We start from the raw sequence: 19,703 nt of genomic DNA on the forward strand, positions 1-19,703 counted from the left end.
TAGAGGGGATGTCAGAGGCGGGTTCTTTACGCAGAGAGTTGTGAGAGCATGGAATGCGTTGCCAGCAGCAGTTGTGGAAGCAAGGTCATTGGGGTCATTTAAGAGACTGCTGGACATGCATATGGTCACAGAAATTTGAGGGTGCATACATGAGGATCAATGGTCGGCACAACATTGTGGGCTGAAGGGCCTGTTCTGTGCTGTACTGTTCTATGTTCTATGTTCTATGTTCTAAGATTCTCCGGCATCTGCAGCTCCCATTATCTCTGTTCTGCAACATGTTTAGCTTTCTCCAGCATTCCACAAAGCTCCACTTTTCCAGATTGGATCAAATGGACAATGTCCAGCACTGATTCAAGTGTCACCTCTATAGTAATATTAGTGCCCAACCACAGAATCACATGGGAGTTTTCAGTAAATCCTGTGCTGAAGAATGTCCTCAGTGATTCAGAAAACACACACATAACAGGTTGATTAGAGCCGGAAATAACAAGGCGTATAGCTGAATGAACACAGCAGGCCAAGCAGCATCAGAAGAGCAGGAAAGAACATACAGCATTACAGCACAGTACAGGCCCTTCGGCCCTCCATGTTGTGCCGACCTGCCATACCAATCTGCAGCCCATCTAACCTACACTATTCCATGTACATCCGTATGATTGTCCAATGACGACTTAAATGTACTTAAAGTTGGCGAATCTACTACCGTTGCAGGCAAAGCGTTCCATACCCTTACTACGCTCTGAGTAAAGAAACTGCCTCTGACATCTGTCCTATACCTTTCAAACCTCAATTTAAAGCTGTGCCCCCTCGTGCTCGCCATCACCATCCGAGGAAAAAGCCTCTCCCTATCCACACTATCTAACCCTCTGATTATTTTATATGTCTCAATTAAGTCACCTCTCAACTGTCTTCTCTCTAATGAAAACAGCCTCAAGTCCCTCAGCCTTTCCTCGTAAGACCTTCCCTCCATACCAGTCAACATCCTAGTAAATCTCCTCTGCACCCTTTCCAAAGCTTCCACATCTTCTTACAATGCGGTGACCAGAACTGAACGCAATACTCCAAGTGCAGCCGCACCAGAGTTTTGTACAGCTTCACCATAACCTCTTGGTTCCGGAACTCGATCCCTCTATTAATAAAAGCTAAAACACTGTATGCCTTCTTAACAGCCCTGTCAACCTGGGTGGCAACTTTCAAAGATCTGTGTACATGGACACCGAGATCTCTCTGCTCATCTACACTACCAAGAATCTTACCATTAGCCCTGTACTTTGCCTTCCGGTTACTCCTACCAAAGTGCATCACCTCACACTTGTCTGCATTAAACTCCATTTGCCACCTCTCAGCCCAGCTCTGCAGCTTATCTATGTCTCTCTGTAACCTACAACATCCTTCGTCACTATCCACAACTCCACCGACCTTAGTGTCGTCTGCAAATTTACCAACCCATCCTTCTACGCCCTCATCCAAGTCATTTATAAAAATGATGAACAACACAGTGGACCCAACACCGACCCTTGCGGTACACCACTAGTAACTGGTCTCCAGGATGAACATTTCCCATCAACCACCACCCTCTGTCTTCTTTCAGCAAGCCAATTTCCGATCCAAACTGCTATATCTCCCACAATTCCATTCCTCCGCATTTTGTACAATAGCCTATTGTGGGGAACCTTATTGAACGCCTTGCTGAAATCCATATACACCACATCAACCAGTTTACTCTCATCTATCTATTTGGTCACCTTCTCAACGAACTCAATAAGGTTTGTGATCCACGACCTCCTACCCTTCACAAAACCGTGCTGACTATCCCTAATCAAATTATTCTTTTCTAGCTGATTATATATCTTATCTCTTATAACCTTTTCCAACACTTCACCAACAACTAAGGTAAGGTTCACTGGTCTATAATTAACAGGGTTGTCTCTACTCCCCTTCTTGAACAGGGGAACCACATTTGCTATCCTCCAGTCATCTGGCACTATTCCAGTAGACAATGACGAGTTAAAGATCAATGCCAAAGGCTGGGCAATCTCCTTCCTGGCTTCCCAGAGGATCCGAGGATAAATCCCATCCGGCCCAGAGGACTTATCTATTTTCACCCTCTGTAGGGTTTCTAATACCTCCTCCTTGTGAACCTCAATCCCACCTAGTCTAGTAGCCTGTATCTCAGTATTTTCCCTGACAACATTGTCGTTTTCTAGAGTGAATACTGTCAAAAAATATTCATTTAGTGCTTCCCCTGTCTCCTCTGACTCCACACACAACTTCCCACTACTATCCTTGATTGGGCCTAATCTTACTCTCATCATTCTTTTATTCCTTACATACCTAAAGAAAGCTTTAGGGTTTACCCTGATCCTATCCACCAACACCGTCTCATGTCTCCTCCTGGCTCTTCTGAGCTCTCTCTTTAGGTCTTTCCTGGCTACCTTGTAACCCTCAAGCGCCCTAACTGAGCCTTCACATCTCATCCTAACATAAGCCTTCTTCTTCCTCTTGACGAGAGATTCCACCTCCTTCGTAAACCACGGCTCCCGCACTCTACAGCTTCCTCCCTGCCTGACAGGTACATACTTAACTAGGACACACAGCAGCTTTTCCTTGAATAAGGGAAAGGTGATGTTTCGGGCCTAGACCCTTATTAAGAAATGGGGGAGGGGTTCTGAAATAAATAGGGAGACAGGGGGAGGTGGATAGAAGATGGATCCACTGAGGTCTTCCAGAGGGAGGAGGGTAACTTCTTCTGGGTAGGCATCCTTAGAAGAGGCTTCGCAGTGGGGTTAAAATTGTTTCAGAGATAGTGGGAACTGCAGATGCTGGAGAATCTGAGGTAACAAAGTGTGGAGCTGGATGAACACAGCAGGCCAAGTAGCATCTCAGGAGCACAAAAGCTGACGTTTCAGGCCTAGACCATTCCTAGGCCCAAAACGTCAGCTTTTCAATGCTGCTTGGCCTGCTGTGTTCATCCAGCCCTACACTGTGTTGACAAAGTGTACAGTTGGATGAACACTTCTCAGGATGCCTACCCTGCCTACGACAGCTCAGAATGCCAATGACCCCAAATTAACTGGAGTTGCAACATCTTCCAGACAGAAATCAGGGAACTCGTGAGAACCTTAGCTGGACAAGTTGCGCAACTTTATTCCTCCTCGGGAAAATTCTCTGCTTTGGGCGCCTGTAGTCACTCACTTGATGAGTTTTTCCAAGGATAAGGTCAACAGATTTTTGGACTGAAACCGACAGGAGGGATACAGGATAATAAAATAAGAAGATAGGTGGAGAGAGTATAGGTGGGGAGGTAGGGAGGGGATAGGTCAGTCCAGGGAAGACGGACAGGTCAAGGAGGTGGGATGAGGTTAGTAGATAGATGGGGGTGTGGCTTGGGGTGGGAGGAAGGGATGGGTGAGAGGAAGAACCGGTTAGGGAGGCAGAGACAGGTTGGACTGGTATTGGGATGCAGTGGGTGGGGGGGAAGAGCTGGGCTGGTTGTGTGGTAAAGTGGGGGGAGGGGACGAACTGGGCTGGTTTAGGGATGCAGTAGGGGAAGGGGAGATTTTGAAACTGATGAAGTCCACATTGATACCATTAGGCTGCAGGGTTCCCAGGCGGAATATGAGTTGCTGTTCCTGCAACCTTCGGGTGGCATCATTGTGGCACTGCAGGAGGCCCATGATGGACATGTCATCTAGAGAATGGGAGGGGGAGTGGAAATGGTTCGCGACTGGGAGGTGCAGTTTTTTGTTGCGAACTGAGCGGAGGTGTTCTGCAAAGCGGTCTCCAAGCCTCCGCTTGGTTTCCCCAATGTAGAGGAAGCCACACCGGGTACAGTGGATGCAGTATACCACATTGGCAGATGTGCAGGTGAACCTCTGCTTTATGTGGAATGTCATCTTGGGGCCTGGGATAGGGGTGAGGGAGGAGGTGTGGGGGCAAGTGTAGCATTTCCTGCGGTTGCAGGGGAAGGTGCTGGGTGTGGTGGTGTTGGAGGGCAGTGTGGAGCGAACAAGGGAGTCACGGAGAGAGTGGTCTCTCCGGAAAGCAGACAGGGGAGGGGATGGAAAAATGTCTTGGGTGGTGGTGTCGGATTGTAGATGGCGGAAGTGTCGGAGGATGATGCTTTGTATCCGGAGGTTGGTAGGGTGGTGTGTGAGAACGTGGGGGATCCTCTTTGGGCGGTTGTGGCGGGGGCGGGGTGTGAGGGATGTGTGGCGGGAAATGCGGGAGACGCGGTCAAGGGCGTTCTCGATCACCGTGGGGGGAAAGTTGCGGTCCTTAAAGAACTTGGGCATCTGGGATGTGCGGGAGTGGAATGTCTTGTCGTGGGAGCAGATGCGGCGGAGGCGGAGGAATTGGGAATAGTGGATGGAGGGACGGGGTTGTACGTGCATTTGATGTGTAAGTTAAATTGCCGTCTGACTTAAAGGCCCGAGTCGGCTTTAAAAAATCCCAACAGCCTACTCCCGCTCCTGTTTCTTGTGTTGACTTAATCACTACATCCTTTACGCATGGTGACAACTGATGTTAAAAAATAGGTTTTTTTTTGTCTATTTTAATTGAATGACCTTCATGTTCTAATCGTGGGGAAATTGAGTGCCACTTTCATGAATGTTGGTCTCCGTCAAAACTGGACTAAAGTTTGTAACTCCACAAGCAACAGAGTTTGGATAAAATACTGAGTGTCACACAACTTACTTACTTCAAAAGTGCAATGTTATTCCAAATCGTGGAAAAACTGTTTTATCGAACGAAACCACCAGTCCCCATCAGTTTGAAAGTGTTGTGGAGGATTGAACCAAGATCCAGCCCCTCCATCGGCCACTTGTGTCCGCCACCACCACCGCTCCAAACCGCATTAAACAGGGGCGAGTCAAATTCACATCTTCTCACTCCTTCCCGCGCTTTGATGAATGCTTCATTTCAGAAACCATTTTAGAGATATTTCGACACTAAGAGTGATTTTCTCGATTTTGTTTTGAAACGGGCCGGCCACATTGAATCATTCCACGTGGTAACCGCCCTGTAAAAAACAGAACTGGGATCGTCTTGAATAAAAAATCAGTGGATGGTGAGGAGGGATTTCACGTTGAAGTCCTCGATGAAGAAAACTGCTTCACCCTCTAAAATCGGCTGCAGCAAAGGGCTTCACCGCTCGCTCACCCGTTAACAGGCAGCTTCTAGTTGTTGTGGCAAACGGCAGACTCCAGCGCAGTGATAATGGGAACTGCAGACGCTGGAGAATCCAAGATAACAAAGTGTGGAGCTGGATGAACACAGCAGGCCAAGCAGCATCTCAGGAGCACAAAAGCTGACGTTTCGGGCCTAGACCCTTCATCAGAGGCTCCAGCGCACGCGGCCGGATTGTGATGGCGGTTTCACGCTCGCGCGGGGCTGGTGGCTGATGGCGGTTTCACGCTCGCGCTCGCACGTGGCCGGGAACACAATGGCCGTTTGTCCCTCACCAGGATCTGCTTCAACTGGTGACAGCAGCGATTGTGCGGAGTCTTCATTATCTACCTCTCAGCGTTTACGACGGTAAATTGTTTTGATGGATTCTGTCTTTCGTTCAGGAACAAATGAAAAGAAATATTTGAACCCAGACACTGATGAGCCTGTGGAATTCTCTGCCGCAGGAAACTGTTGGGATCAAAATGTTTTCGAACAGGAGTTCGATATAATTCTTACGGCTAAAGCAATCAAAAGGAATGTGGAGAAAGTGGGAACAGGCAACTGAGTTGGAATGTCAGCCACGATCAGATTGAATTGCTGGGCAGTCTTGAAAGGCTGAATGGCCTAGTCTTGCTCATCGTTTCTGTTTCTCCGTTTCCAACAGGTTTAATGGTTGTGAATGTTATCACATCTCCTAAAGGCACATGACCGATGCGAGGGAATGATGCCTGGGATGGAGGTAGTTGTGTCGATATTGTGAGGAGATAGTAGGCACCCTGTCGCCTGATTTCAGCAGCGCTGTCACCAAGTCCGGAAGGCAATGAGGGCCGCTGGAACGAACACAGAATTTGCTGGAAAAGCTCAGCAGGTCTGGCAGCATCTGTGAAGGAAAAATCAGAGGTAACACTTCAGTTCCAACGACCCTCCCTATCTGCTTCTGGGAAAGGGTCAAACGTTAACTCTGATATTTTTCTTCATAGGTGCTGAGCTTTTCCAGCAACTTCCGTTTTTGTACCTGATTTACAGCATCCACAGTTCTTTCGGTTTTTAATGAGAGCTGCTGGTTTTACAACAGTTCAGGAGCCTTCCCACTGTTTAAGGATTCTACTTCTCAACCTCTCCTCTCACCTTGGACATGGTGATCCTCAGGTTAAAGGAATTGTCCGTCTCTCTCTCTCTCTCTCTCTCACTCTAAAGCAGGCCTATATTCCTCAGCGTCCATGGCAACTTTATCTTTACATGCAAAAATGATGCTTACAAATTGGCAAGAGCAAACAACAGCCCTGAGGATCAGTGTGAGATTTATCAAAACACCCGTGCTCACAATCACAGAACTACTGGAGACAAAGTCGTGGAAACAAGTTCTTTTATTGCGAGTCTGCAGAATCGGGTGCCCCCAGAGAACCGGAGAGACCCTGATACAGAGTTTGCAGTCTTCTTTTATACATCCCATTCATTATGTATTCAGGCGCCAATGTTTGTATTCCCTCGGGCCTCCCTAAGTGGGCGTCCCCATCTGTAGTTCAGCTCTGGCTTTTACTATTCTCTGCTACGCATGTGCCATAGCTGCCTGTGGCCACATACTCCTCACCTTTTCACTTACTTAGCCCCAAGTGTTTCCCGGATCCGGTTTTAGCTGGTTCTTAATCGCTCCTTAGTGTTATCTTCTGCTCACTCAAGCTGATCCCCCAGAGTGTAGTAAAATAATTAAACCCGCTTCTGCAAACCGCAAGGTACAATATAGTAAACAGACTGTGATATACAATTTTGAACTGGTTACTGTCCTTCATCGTCCTTTTCGCTTAATCCATAATGTCAACGGATTGTCCCCCGCTCGGACTTCCCACTCTCCCTCGGTTGATGGGTCCACTGGCCCCTTTACCCGCGCCGCGTGCGTCCACCCTTTTTCTTTTGTTCGAATCGCTGATTTCGTTGTCAGCAACACTGGATATGGACCAGACCACTGCGGCCGTAACTTCTCCTCTTTCCACGACTTGACAAGGACTCAATCTCCTGCCTTTATCAGGTGGATGGGGAAATCCAGAGGAGGGCTCTGTGCCAGCAAGCCTTTGGTTTTAAGCTCTGGAAGTGAACGAGAGACTGCCAGTAAATAGTTCCTTAGAAACGCATCATTACTTTCAAAGGTGGGGACCCCTTCCTCCCCTTCTAGATAGGGGAGTCCAAACAACATTTCATACTGCAATACCCCTATATCCTTCCGGGGAGCAGTGCGTATTCTGAGCAGAGCTAGCGGTAAACACTTAGTCCAGGGGAGTTTTGTTTCCTCTACCAGCTTCCTTATTTGTGCCTTTAAGGTGGCGTTCATTCGCTCTACGATTCCCGAACTTTGTGGGTGCCAGGGGGTGTGCAACTTCCAGGTAATCTCCAATGTACCACAAATCAATTTATGCACCTTTGCCGCAAAGTGTGTTCCCCTATCTGAATCAATGGATTCTACTATTCCGTACCTAGGGATTATCTGTTCTAAGAGGATCTTAGCCACCACCTGGGCGGTCGCACTAGTGACAGGGAAGGCCTCCACCCATCAGGTATGGTGGTCTCCTATCACCAGTATATACCCCCACCTCTGGGCTCTAGGGAGTTCAGTGAAGTCCATCTGTATTCGTTGAAATGGTCGTACTGTCAATGGCTGTCCCCCTTTTGGCGGTGCCCTCATCACCTTTTTATTCACTTTCTGGCAGACTATACATCCCGACACCGCTTGTTTCGCCAAGGTATATATGCCAGAACATGCGAAAGTTCGTAAAAGGGTGTCACGTAACGCCTGGGTTCCCCAATGGGACTGGGAGTGCAATTCGTGCAGCACTCGCCTGGTTACCTCCTTGTTTAGTATTTGTCTACCATCCGGAAGCCACCACTTCCCGTCCGCTGTTTGTCTGGCTTCCAGCTCCTTTTTCATCCGCTCTGTATCGGAGTCTGAGAATAGCGGTACCTTCTTTATCCCTTCCCCCAACGGGATCAGGGACATCATTCGCACCGTCGCGGATTGGGCAGCCTTTTGGGCATTCTCGTCGGCCATTCGGTTCCCTCTGGCCTCCAGTGAATTTCCCTTTTGATGTCCTGGAACATGTACTACCGCTATTCTTTCAGGTTTCTTGAGCGCGTCCAAGGCCTTTTTAATCAATTGTTCACGGGCCAGCTCCCTCCCCCTTGTCATTATCATCCCCCGCTCTTTCCAGATTTTGCCAAATGTATGCACTACTCCAAATGCATACTTTGAATCAGTGTAGATCGTGCCTTCCCTGTTGTCCAACAACTCCAATGCTCTCATCAGGGCGTACAATTCACAGGACCGTGCCAACCAGTTCCCGGGTAGGCGCCCCGATTGTACTGCGGTTCCCGCAATCCCATCGATTATCGCGTATCCGCTGTAACTCTTTCCTTCCATGCAGTACGATGATCTGTCTATGAACCATCTGCACCCTCCTGTGAGGGGTTCCTCATCCAGATTGTTTCGGCTCTTAGTTTGTAAGTCAATGATGTCGCAACAGTTATGTTCCCAGTCTCCCAACTCTTCATCTGCCGGAGGCGGGTATAAAAATTGTGAGGGGTTCGCGTTTTTATCTGTGACTATGGTCAAGTCGTCCTTTTCCATCAAGATCGTTTCGTATTTTAATATTCTCGAATCTGTCAGCCACCTATTGGATTTCTGGGTCAGGATTGTCCTGACTGTGTGGGGAGTACATACTACTAGGTTTCCACCGAAGGTGAGCTTCCGACTTCCCTCAACCAAGATAGCCGTGGCTGTTATCACCTGGACACATACGGGCCAGCCTCGGGACACCGGATCTAGTACTTTTGAGAGTAAGGCCACCGGTTGTTTCTGCCCTCCTCATGTTTGAGTCAACACCCCCAAGGCCACTCCATCATCAACATTCACAAATAAGTAAAAAGGCTTGTTAACTGAGGGCAGAGCCAGTACTGGAGCGCACGCCAAGCTGTCCTTTAAGCGGCCAAATTTTTGCTGGTCCTCAGTACTCCAGGCTAACTCCGTCTCTTTGCTAGTTAGTTTGTCATAGAGGAACTTGACCAGCCAAGCATATTCATTTATCCAGAGCCGACAATATCCAACAAGTCCCAGGAACTTCCTTATTTCCCTCCAGTTGTTAGGCAAGGGTAAGCCGACAATTCCTGCGATCCTCTCAGGGCTTATTCTCTTCTTCCTGTGGCTAATCAGGTGTCCCAGGTATTTCACTTGGGCGACAAATTGGAGCTTGCTTTTGGACACCCGCAGACCCTTTGTCCCGAGGAACTTTAGTAACTGTATAGTGGATTCCCAGACGCTGTCCTGTTCTTTCCCGGAGAGTAAGAGATTGTCTACATACGGTATCAGTTGGGTTCCCGGGGCCCCAGAGTATGCTTCCAGTACTGGTTCCAGTACCTGCCCAAACAGTTTAGGTGATTCCATTAATCCTTGAGGAAGAACAGCCCACCGATATTGCTGCTTCCTTCCAGTGCGGGGATCTCCCACTCAAAGGCAAACAGATCCCGGCTTTCTTCAGCCAGGGGGCAGCTCCAAAAGGCATCTTTTAAGTCGACTACACTGAACCACGCATGCTCTGGGGGTATCCGGTTCAGAATAGTATAGGGGTTCGGGACTACTTGATGTCGGGTCTGAACTATCTTATTTAGTTCCCGCAGGTCCTGAACAAGACGGAACGCCCCGTCCGGCTTCTGCACAGGTAACACTGTGGTGTTGAAGGAGGACATACATCCTTCCAGCATTCAATCCCGCAGAAGACCCTCGATAACCGGCTGGAGCCCCTTTCGCCCTTCGAGAGAGATGGGATACTGTCTCACTCGTACTGGGCCGTATCCTTCCTTCAGGGTTATTCGGAGGGGAGGTATCTGTAAACCCCCTCTGTTGCCCTCTCCACACTAGACCTGGTTCCGGATCTTTCGTTCGTTTTCCTCCCTCAGGGTGCATAACTGAGCCACAATATGTCCTCCAACAGGAGCAGTCCCTAACCCCAGGTGTACTTGTAAATCTCTCCCCATAAGGTTTACCCCTGCCTGTGGGACTAGGATCAGGTCCTCAGTAACTGCCCGGTCTTGGTATGTCACTCACGTTCTCAATTACGACTGTTCCAATTATTTTCCCGCCTACTCCACATACTTTCACTTTATTTTCTCCCAACGAGTCCACCATAAATACCATCTCCTCTCCTTGGGGTCCTATCTTTAAATTTACCAGGGGTTCCCCTCTACCGCCCACAGACCCCGTAGTGGGTGGAGACCCCCGACCCCCCTCATTGTCCTCCTCTGTCTACGCGTAAGAACGGGTCTCTTTCCGCAGTTTGGGACATTCTCTTTTAAAGTGTCCCTTTTCATTACAATAGTAACACCTAGAGGGTCCTGTCCTCCACCCTTGCTCTTTCTCTCTTCTATCACTCCGTCCTCTCCCTCCTTGCCCCCATTCGCCCTCCACCTTGCCCCACTCTTCTTGTCTCAGGGCCTCCCGCCCTCTCTCTCTTTCCCATTTCTTCCCAACGGCATGCTCTACCGCCTGCATCGTCATTTTAGCCTCTCCCTTTTGCTTCTCATCCTCCCGCCTCACATAAACCTTCTGGGCCTCCTTGAGTAATTGATCAAGCGACTTTTCATTCCAGTCTTCCAATTTTTCCAACTTCCGTTTAATATCCAGCCAGGATTTGGTAACGAAATTCGCCCACAGCAGTTGTTGTCCCGGCTCAGAGTTTGGGTCTACGCCCGAGTATTGTTGTATATTTTTCCGTAGTCTCTGTAAGAAGACAGCCGGAGCTTCCTCTTTCATCTGTCTACTCTCGAAGGCTCGCTCGAAATTCTGACCCTTCGGTACCACGTCTTTTATCCCTTTTACTATGGGCCCCCGAAGATCCTGCACATTTCGCCTCCCCCCTTCCTGTTGCTTATCCCAATTGGGTCGCACCACGGGGAACTTCACCTCAGGTAATACCCCAAGGTTCCCCTGCTGGAGCGGGTGGTCCCTTTCCCTTATCCTCATTCCAGCTTGCCGGATCATCTGCCTTTCCTCCGAGGTGAACAGGGTCCCCATTATAGCTTGCATCTCGACCCAGGTGTAAATATTAGGCCCCGGAAACCGATCAAATTGTTCAGCCAACCCTAAGGGGTCCTCTAAAAGATTCTTCATCTCCTTCTTAAAATTCCTGACTTCCATAGAACATAGAACAGTACAGCACAGAACAGGCCTTCAGCCCACAATGTTGTGCCGACCATTGATCCTCATGTATGCACCCTCAAATTTCTGTGACCATATACATGTCCAGCAGTCTCTTAAATGACCCCAATGACCTTGCTTCCACAACTGCTGCTGGCAACGCATTCCATGCTCTCACAACTCTCTGCGTAAAGAACCTGCCTCTGACATCCCCTCTATACTTTCCACCAACCAGCTTAAAACTATGACCCCTCGTGCTAGCCATTTCTGCCCTGGGAAATAGTCTCTGGCTATCAACTCTATCTATGCCTCTCATTATCTTGTATACCTCAATTAGGTCCCCTCTCCTCCTCCTTTTCTCCAATGAAAAGAGACCGAGCTCAGTCAACCTCTCTTCATAAGATAAGCCCTTCATAAGTCCAGGCAGCATCCTGGTAAACCTCCTCTGAACCCTCTCCAAAGCATCCACATCTTTCCTATAATAGGGCGCCCAGAACTGGACGCAGTTCCATGCTAGTGAGGGGAACATTTACGAATCCCAAGTCGCCCTTTCCCACTGGGACCTCTTGGAGTGGATTCATTGCGATTGTGATAGGGTTCTGGGTGCCTTCCATTAACAGTTCCATTTCAGTTCTCCTTATCCTCTTCTGTCCCCTGCCTTCTTTCTGAAGCCTCTCATCAGGAAGGTCTTCCAAAGCGTTCCCTTTTGACTGATCATCCCCATCCTCCCTTAGGTTGTATTCCCCCTCATTGCTAGGTACGTTCGGGTCTACGACCCCCGCCGCTTCCACACCCGCGGCCCCCGGACTGTGATGAGCTGCCTAGTAGGGTGGAGGCAGGTAATCAAGGGGGTTCCACGTGGGGGTGCTCAAGTTCTCCTCTTTGTTTTCATCCATTTTAAATAACTTTGCTGTTGGTGTCCAACACCTTGCATAGTCCTGCTCCTCCGATTTAGGAGGATTCCTTTGACTCACAAAGACATTCAAGTTCTGACAAACCCAATCCTCGTTGGACCCCAAGCGTGGCCACCATACTGAGGGTCCGCGGATCGGGGTTTTCGGCCATTCAAAATAACAGTATTTTATCATAACTTCCTTACTTTTTCCCTTCGTCCGCCCCGTGTCCCAATTCCTTAGCTGCCGCCCTAATGGACTATCAGGCAGGATCACAGGGCGCTCTCCCTTAAAGTCCTTCTCTTCCTTTCCCTCTTGGGGTTTCGTGCACGTGTTTCCCATGTCGACTTCTTCCCTGGTACCGGTACCCTGAAGTCTTTGCCAACTTCCCACAGCCCTCAACCCACGGACTATCGGGTGAGCTGCCCCAGATGCACCTTGTCCTTCCCGCGCCTGTTTCCCCTGGATCTTGTTACCCAGACCCTGCCGACCGCTCTTCGGCAGACGTTCCCCTGATCGCCCGAGTAGTACTTAATAGTCTTTCTTTCTTACCCGGGTCTTGTGCACAAGAATTGCTCGATCGCAGCACGCTACCGATGTCCTACCACCGCTTGTTTCCAGAGTCTCCTGTCCGGATATCACTCGCTCAGACAGCCCAACGTCGGGCCAGGACTTCAGGGAGCACTGAACTCAGCGGGGTCCACCTCCCCTCTTCCTAGACCCGCCGTCGGACGTCTCGGAGTGGCGATCCCGGACAAGCCCCCAAATTTGTGAGATTTATCAAAACACCCATGCTCACAATCACAGAACTACTGGAGACAAAGTCGTGGAAACAAGTTCTTTTATGGTCATTGGGGTCATTTAAGAGACTGCTGGACATGTATATGGTCACAGAAATTTGAGGGTGCATACATGAGGATCAATGGTCGGCACAACATTGTGGGCTGAAGGGCCTGTTCTGTGCTGTACTGTTCTATGTTCTATGTTCTATGTTCTATGTTCTATTGCGAGGCTGCAGAGTCGGGTGCCCCCAGAGAACCGGAGAGACCCTGATACAGAGTTTGCAGTCTTCTTTTATACATCCCATTCATTATGTTGTATTCAGGCGCTAATGTTTGTATTCCCTCGGGCCTCCCTAAGTGGGCGTCCCCATCTGTAGTTCAGCTCTGGCTTTTACTATTCTCTGCTACGCATGTGCCATAGCTGCCTGTGGCCACATACTCCTCACCTTTTCACCTACTTAGCCCCAAGTGTTTCCCAGATCCGGTTTAGCTCGTTCTTAATCGCTCCTTAGTGTTATCTTCTGCTCACTCAAGCTGATCCCCCATCCTGTGCACTGCCGCCTCACCACTTCTCCTTATTGCTATCACATCTGTGACTAAATTCCTGTCCAAGTGTTAACTGTTGTGCCTAAGTTCATGTACTAGTGTTAACTGTAGTTTAACCACCGTCCTGTAGCACTCCATTTCTCTCATTAGGAACGGTTTAGAAGTCAGCAAAGAAGAACTGAGGTATTGTTTAAGGAGGAGAAAATAGAGCATGAGAGTAAGCTTCTGGAAACATAAGAACTGAATGCAAATGTTTCGATGGAAAAAAAAGATTGGTGAAAGCCAATGTCAGTCCCTTACAGTCGCAGAGTCATAGAGTTACACAGCATGGTAACAGACCCTTCGGTCTAACCAGTTCATACCAAACATAATCCCAAACTAAACGTGTCCCACCTGCTTGCTCCTGGCCACATCTCTCAAAACCTTTTCTGTGCATGTACTTACCTAAGTGTCTTTTAAATGTTGTAACTCTGCCTGCATCAGCTACTTCCTCAGCAAGTTCATTTCACACACAAACGATGCTCTGTTTAATGTCAAGCCTTTACAGTAAAAACAGGGGAATTTATTATGGGGAGCAAAAAAATAGCTGATGAACTAAGCTCACACTTCACACCTCTCTTCGTAAAGGAGAACACTAATAACTTCCCAGAAATGTTGGGGAACACAAGGTTTAATGGGTCGGAGGAACTAAAGCAAATCTACATCAGTAGAGACACAATGTTGGAGAAATTGTATCAGAGATAATAGGAACTGCAGATGCTGGAGAATCCGAGGTAACAAGGTGTTGAGCTGGATGAACACAGCAGGCCAAGCAGCATCATAGGAGCAGGAATTCTGAAGATTCGGGCCTAGACCCTTCATCAGAAATCAAGGAAGTACACATCCCAAATTACACAAGGAAGTGGCCTAGAAATGGTGGATGCTGAAACAGCTCCGACATATTGGAGGTTAGCCAATGTAACTCCTCCATTTGAAAAAGGAGCTGGGGAGAGAACGGGATATTATAGACCAGTGAGTCTGATGTTGGCAATGGGGAAAATGCTAAAGTCCATTATCAAAGATTTTTTGGCAGAGCACTTAGAAAAGCAGTGGTACAATCAGGAGAGCCTTTGGATTGGTTTATTTGGGCTTTCAGTCGTTGAGCAATTTAAGAGACTAAGGGATAGAGATGGCGGGGTGGGGGGGGGTGGGATTATCAAATTGATCTCACTGATCAGCCATGATCATACTGAACAGCAAAGCAGGTTTAAAAGAGATATTGGCCTGCTCCAGCACCTATATTCTATGATTCTATATGGTGGAATTTGCTGGTTTTGAGAGATTCATAGAACAGTACAGCACAGCACAGGACCTTCGTCCATGATGTTGTGTCGATCTATTATCCGACTAAGATCAAACTACCTTGGAAATCTGACATTTTAAACCCCTCCATGTACCTGTCCAAGAGTCACTTAAAAGTCTCTAAAGTATCTGACTCCACTACCACTGCCGTCAGCACATTCCATGCCCACCACATTCTGTGTGAAGAATCTACCTCTGACATCTGAGATAATGGGAACTGCAGATGCTGGAGAATTCCAAGATAATAAAATGTGAGGCTGGATGAACACAGCAGGCCAAGCAGCATCTCAGGAGCACAAAAGCTGACGTTTCGGGCCTAGACCCTTCATCAGAGAGGGGGATGGGGAGAGGGAACTGGAATAAATAGGGAGAGAGGGGGAGGTGGACCGAAGATGGAGAGTGAAGAAGATAGGTGGAGAGAGTGTAGGTGGGGAGGTAGGGAGGGGATAGGTCAGTCCAGGGAAGACGGGCAGGTCAAGGAGGTGGGATGAGGTTAGTAGGTAGCTGGGGGTGCGGCTTGGGGTGGGAGGAAGGGATGGGTGAGAGGAAGAACCGGTTAGGGAGGCAGAGACAGGTTGGACTGGTTTTGGGATGCAGTGGGTGGGGGGGAAGAGCTGGGCTGGTTGTGTGGTGCAGTGGGGGGAGGAGACGAACTGGGCTGGTTTAGGGATGCAGTAGGGGAAGGGGAGATTTTGAAACTGGTGAAGTCCACATTGATACCATATGCCATATGGTATATCAACCTCTCTTTAACAGCCTCCCACATATCAAATGTGGATTTACCCTCAAACAGCTGCTCCACATTCCTCAGCTCCTGCTGAATTTTGCTATAGTTGGCCTATCCCCAATTCAGCACTCTTCCCTTAGGACGACTCCCGCCCTTTCAGTTCCCATAGCAACTTTGGGTATATCCTGTCTGGCCCGGGGACTTATCTATCCTCATGTATTCCAAAATTTCCAGCACATCCTCCTTCCTAACATCAATTTATTTGAGCATATCTGCTTGTTGCATGCTGTCCTCTTGAATGTTAAGGTCCCTCTCACTGGTGAATTCTGAAGCAAAGTATTCATTAAGGACCTCCCGTACCGCCTCTGACACAGCGCACACGTTCCCTCCACTATCCCTGATTGGCCCTACCCTCACTCTGGCCAGCCTCTTGTTCCTCACATAAACATAGAACGCCTTGGGGATTTCCTTGAGCTTACCTGCTAAGGTTTTATCATACCCACTTCTAGCTCTCCTAAGTCCATTCTTCAGTTCCTTCCTGGCTACCTTGTTGACCTCTCAAGCCCTACTGGATCCTTGCTTCCTCAACCTTAAATAAGCTGCCTTCATCCGCTTGACAAGATGTTTCACATGTCTTGTCATCCAAGGTTCCTTGTATTTCCCCCTTCCCCAATTAAATACTTTCCCATACCGTCTGCTCCCATCCCTCTCCATGGCTATAGTAAAGGTCAGGGAGTTGTGATCACTATCACCGAATGCTCTCCTTCTGAGATATCTGACACCTGGTCTGGTTCATTACTAAACTGAACGTTACTAAAGTGTCATTCATTGTCATCCTGTGTTTCAAACAGGCTTACGATTTCGCCAGGAAAAGTTGCTTGAAGAACTGAAGGATTATAAGTTTGTATTCCCACAGCTGGTTCCAGGAAGAGGGAAACGGAGTGTGGCCGTACTGCCTCAGGTAACGCCAGTGAGCGAGATCTCCAGGCTGAATTCTCAACTCACCCCAACCCAGTGCTGCTGCTGTTGCTCGTGATTCTCAGTCGTTCATGACATTGTGTCAATGACCAGGCGATTAAGGGAAGAGGAGGATGAGTCAGGAAGTTCAAACGCGTGTGTAAGACAGGAGATATCAGTTCACAAATCAGCAGGTGAATCATTCAAGGTGGGGCGTGGTAGGAAAATTAAAACAGAATTTGAACATAGAACCGTACAGCACAGTACAGGCCCTTTGGCCCATGATGTTGTGCTGTCCTTTTACCCTAAATCTGAGGTCTATCTAACTTCCACCCCTACCTTATATTATCATATATGCCTATCTAATAGCCGCTTAAATGCCCCTAATGAGGCCAACTCCACCAGCCTCTCCAGGAGTGCATTCCGTGCCCCTACCACTCTGATTAAGGAACCTACGTCTGACATCTCTCCTATTTCTACTTGCACTCACTTTAAAACTATGCCCCCTTGTATTAGCTACCTCCACCCTCGTAAAAGTCTCCGGCTATCCACTATCTCTATACCTCTCATTTTATAGCACTGAATTTACTGGAGAAACTCAGCAGCTCTGGCGGCATCTGTGGGAAGAAAGCAAAGTTAACATTTTGGGTCTAGTGACTCTTCTTCAGAATTACCAGCAGCCGGGAATAAAGTGGCATTAACTTAGAAATAGGAGGAGGTGTAGGCCATCTGGGTCCTCAAGCAGGTTATGCCATTCAATAGATCATGCCTGATCTTATTGTGGACTCAGCTCCATTACCCAGCCACTCACCATAACCCTGGCTTCCTTTACTGTTAAAGAAAAATTTATCTTTGCCTTAAAAACATTCAGTGAGGTAGCCTCAACTGTTTCACTGGGCAGGGAATTGTACAGATTCACAACCCTTTGCTGAAGAGCTTCCTCCTCAACTCAGTCCTAAATCTGCACCACCTTATTTTGAGGCTGTGCCCCTAGTGCTAGTTTCACTGCCAGTGGAAACAACCTTCCCAGAATGGCAGGACTATCACATGTTGAAATATTGGAGCGACTGGGCTTGTATACGCTTGAGTTTAGAAGGATGTGATTGAGGCGTATAAGATTATTAAGGGATTGGACACTATGGAGGGCAGGAAGCATGTTTCCGCTGATGGGTGAGCCCAGAATCAGAGAACACAGTTTAAAAATAAGGGGTAGGCCATTTAGAACAGAGTTGAGGAAGAACTTCTTCACCCAGAGAGTGGTGGATATATGGAATGCTCTGCCCCAGAAGGCAGTGGAGGCCAACTCTCTGGATACTTTCAAGACAGAGTTGGATAGAGCTCTTAAAGATAGTGGAATCAAGTGTTATGGGGATAAGGCAGGAACAGGATACTGATTGTGGATGATCAGCCATGGTCATAATGAATGGTGGTGCTGGCTCGAAGGGCTGAATGGCCGACTCCAGCACCTATTGTCTGTTTTCTTCCTGCTTCTATCTGAACTATTCCTTTCATAATTTTGTGTTTCTATAAGATCCCGCTTCATTTTTGTAAATTCCAGTGACCAGTACATCCTTTCTCAAGAAAGGAGATGAAAACTGTGCACAGTACTGTAGGCGTAGCCTCAACAACACCCTATACAGCTGCAGCATAACCTCCCTGTTTTTCAACTCCATCCCTCTTGCAAGGAAGGACAATATTCTATTTGCCTTCTTAATTACTTTCCATGCCTGCAAATGAATTTTTTTTTGATTTATGCACAAGGACCCCAGGTCCTCTGCATAGAAGCATGCTGCAATTTTTCACCATTTACATAGAGCCCATTTTGCTGTTATTCCTAACATAATGGATGACATCACATTTACCGACATTGTATTCCATCTGCCAGACTCTTGCCCACTCATTTAACCTAACTATGTCCCTCTGCAGGTTTTCTGTGTCCTCTGCGCACTTTGCTCAACCTTTCATCTTAGTATCATCTGTGAATTTGACACTTGGTCCCCAACTCTAAATCATCTGTGTAAATTGTAAACAGTTAGAACATAGAACATAGAAAAGTACAGCACAGTACAGGCCCTTCGGCCCACGATGTTGTGCCATGGAATAATCCTAATCCAAAAATAAAATAACCTAACCTACATTCCCCTCAATTCACTGCTCTCCATGTGCATATCCAGCAGTCGCTTAAATGTCACTAATGACTCTGCTTCCACGAATACCACTGGCAAACTATTCCATGCGCTCACAACACTCTGGGTGAAGAACCACCCTCTGACATCACCTCTATACATTCCTCCTAAAACCTTAAAACTATGATCCCGCATGGCAGCCAATCCTGTCCTGGGGAAAAGTCTCTGGCTATCGACTCTATCCATGCCTCTCGTTACCTTGTACACCTCGATCAGGTCACCTCTCTTCCACCTTCTCTCCAGAGAGAAAATTCCGAGCTCACTCAACCTCTCCTCGTAAGACAAGCCCTCCAGTCCAGGCAGCATCCTGGTAAACCTCCTTTGCACCCTCTCCAAAGCCTCCACATCTTTCCTATAATAGGGCGACCAGAACTGGACACAATATTCCAAGTGTGGTCTCACCAGGGTTTTGTAGAGCTGCAGCATAACATTGCGGCTCTTAATGTCGATCCCCCTGTTAATGAAAGCCAAAACACCATATGCTTTCTTAACAACCTTATCCACTTGGGTGGCAACTTTGAGGGAGCTATGCACTTGAACACCAAGATCCCGTTGTTCCTCCACACTGCCGAGAATCCTGCCTTTAATTCTATATTCAGCATTTAAGTTCGACCTTCCAAAATGCATCACTTCGCATTTATCCAGGTTGAACTCCATCTGCCATTTCTCAGCCCAGCTCTGCATTCTGTCAATGTCTCGCTAAAGCCTGCAATAGCCCTCGATACTATCAACGGCACCTCCAACCTTTGTGTCATCAGCAAACGTACTAACCCACCCCTCAACCCCCTCATCCAAGTCATTTATGAAAACTACAAAGAGCAGAGGCCCAAGAACAGAGCCCTGCGGGACACCACTCAGCACTGACCTCCAGGCAGAATACTTACCATTTACAACCACTCTCTGCCTCCTGTCAGCCAA

General features: G+C 48.0%; 1 protein-coding gene across 1 annotated transcript in view; it reads left to right on the forward strand.

Moving 5' to 3' along the window:
• Positions 1 to 19,703, forward strand: part of LOC132209536 (disintegrin and metalloproteinase domain-containing protein 12-like) — a 197,082-nt gene that overhangs the window by 15,094 nt on the left and 162,285 nt on the right. The window contains exon 2 of the mRNA XM_059645219.1: positions 16,494 to 16,603. Coding sequence (XP_059501202.1) covers positions 16,494 to 16,603 — 110 coding nt within the window. The remainder of the gene's footprint in view (positions 1 to 16,493; positions 16,604 to 19,703) is intronic.

The sequence above is a fragment of the Stegostoma tigrinum genome, chromosome 1, assembly GCF_030684315.1.
Source record: "Stegostoma tigrinum isolate sSteTig4 chromosome 1, sSteTig4.hap1, whole genome shotgun sequence".
NCBI classification, from domain to species: Eukaryota; Metazoa; Chordata; class Chondrichthyes; order Orectolobiformes; family Stegostomatidae; genus Stegostoma; species Stegostoma tigrinum.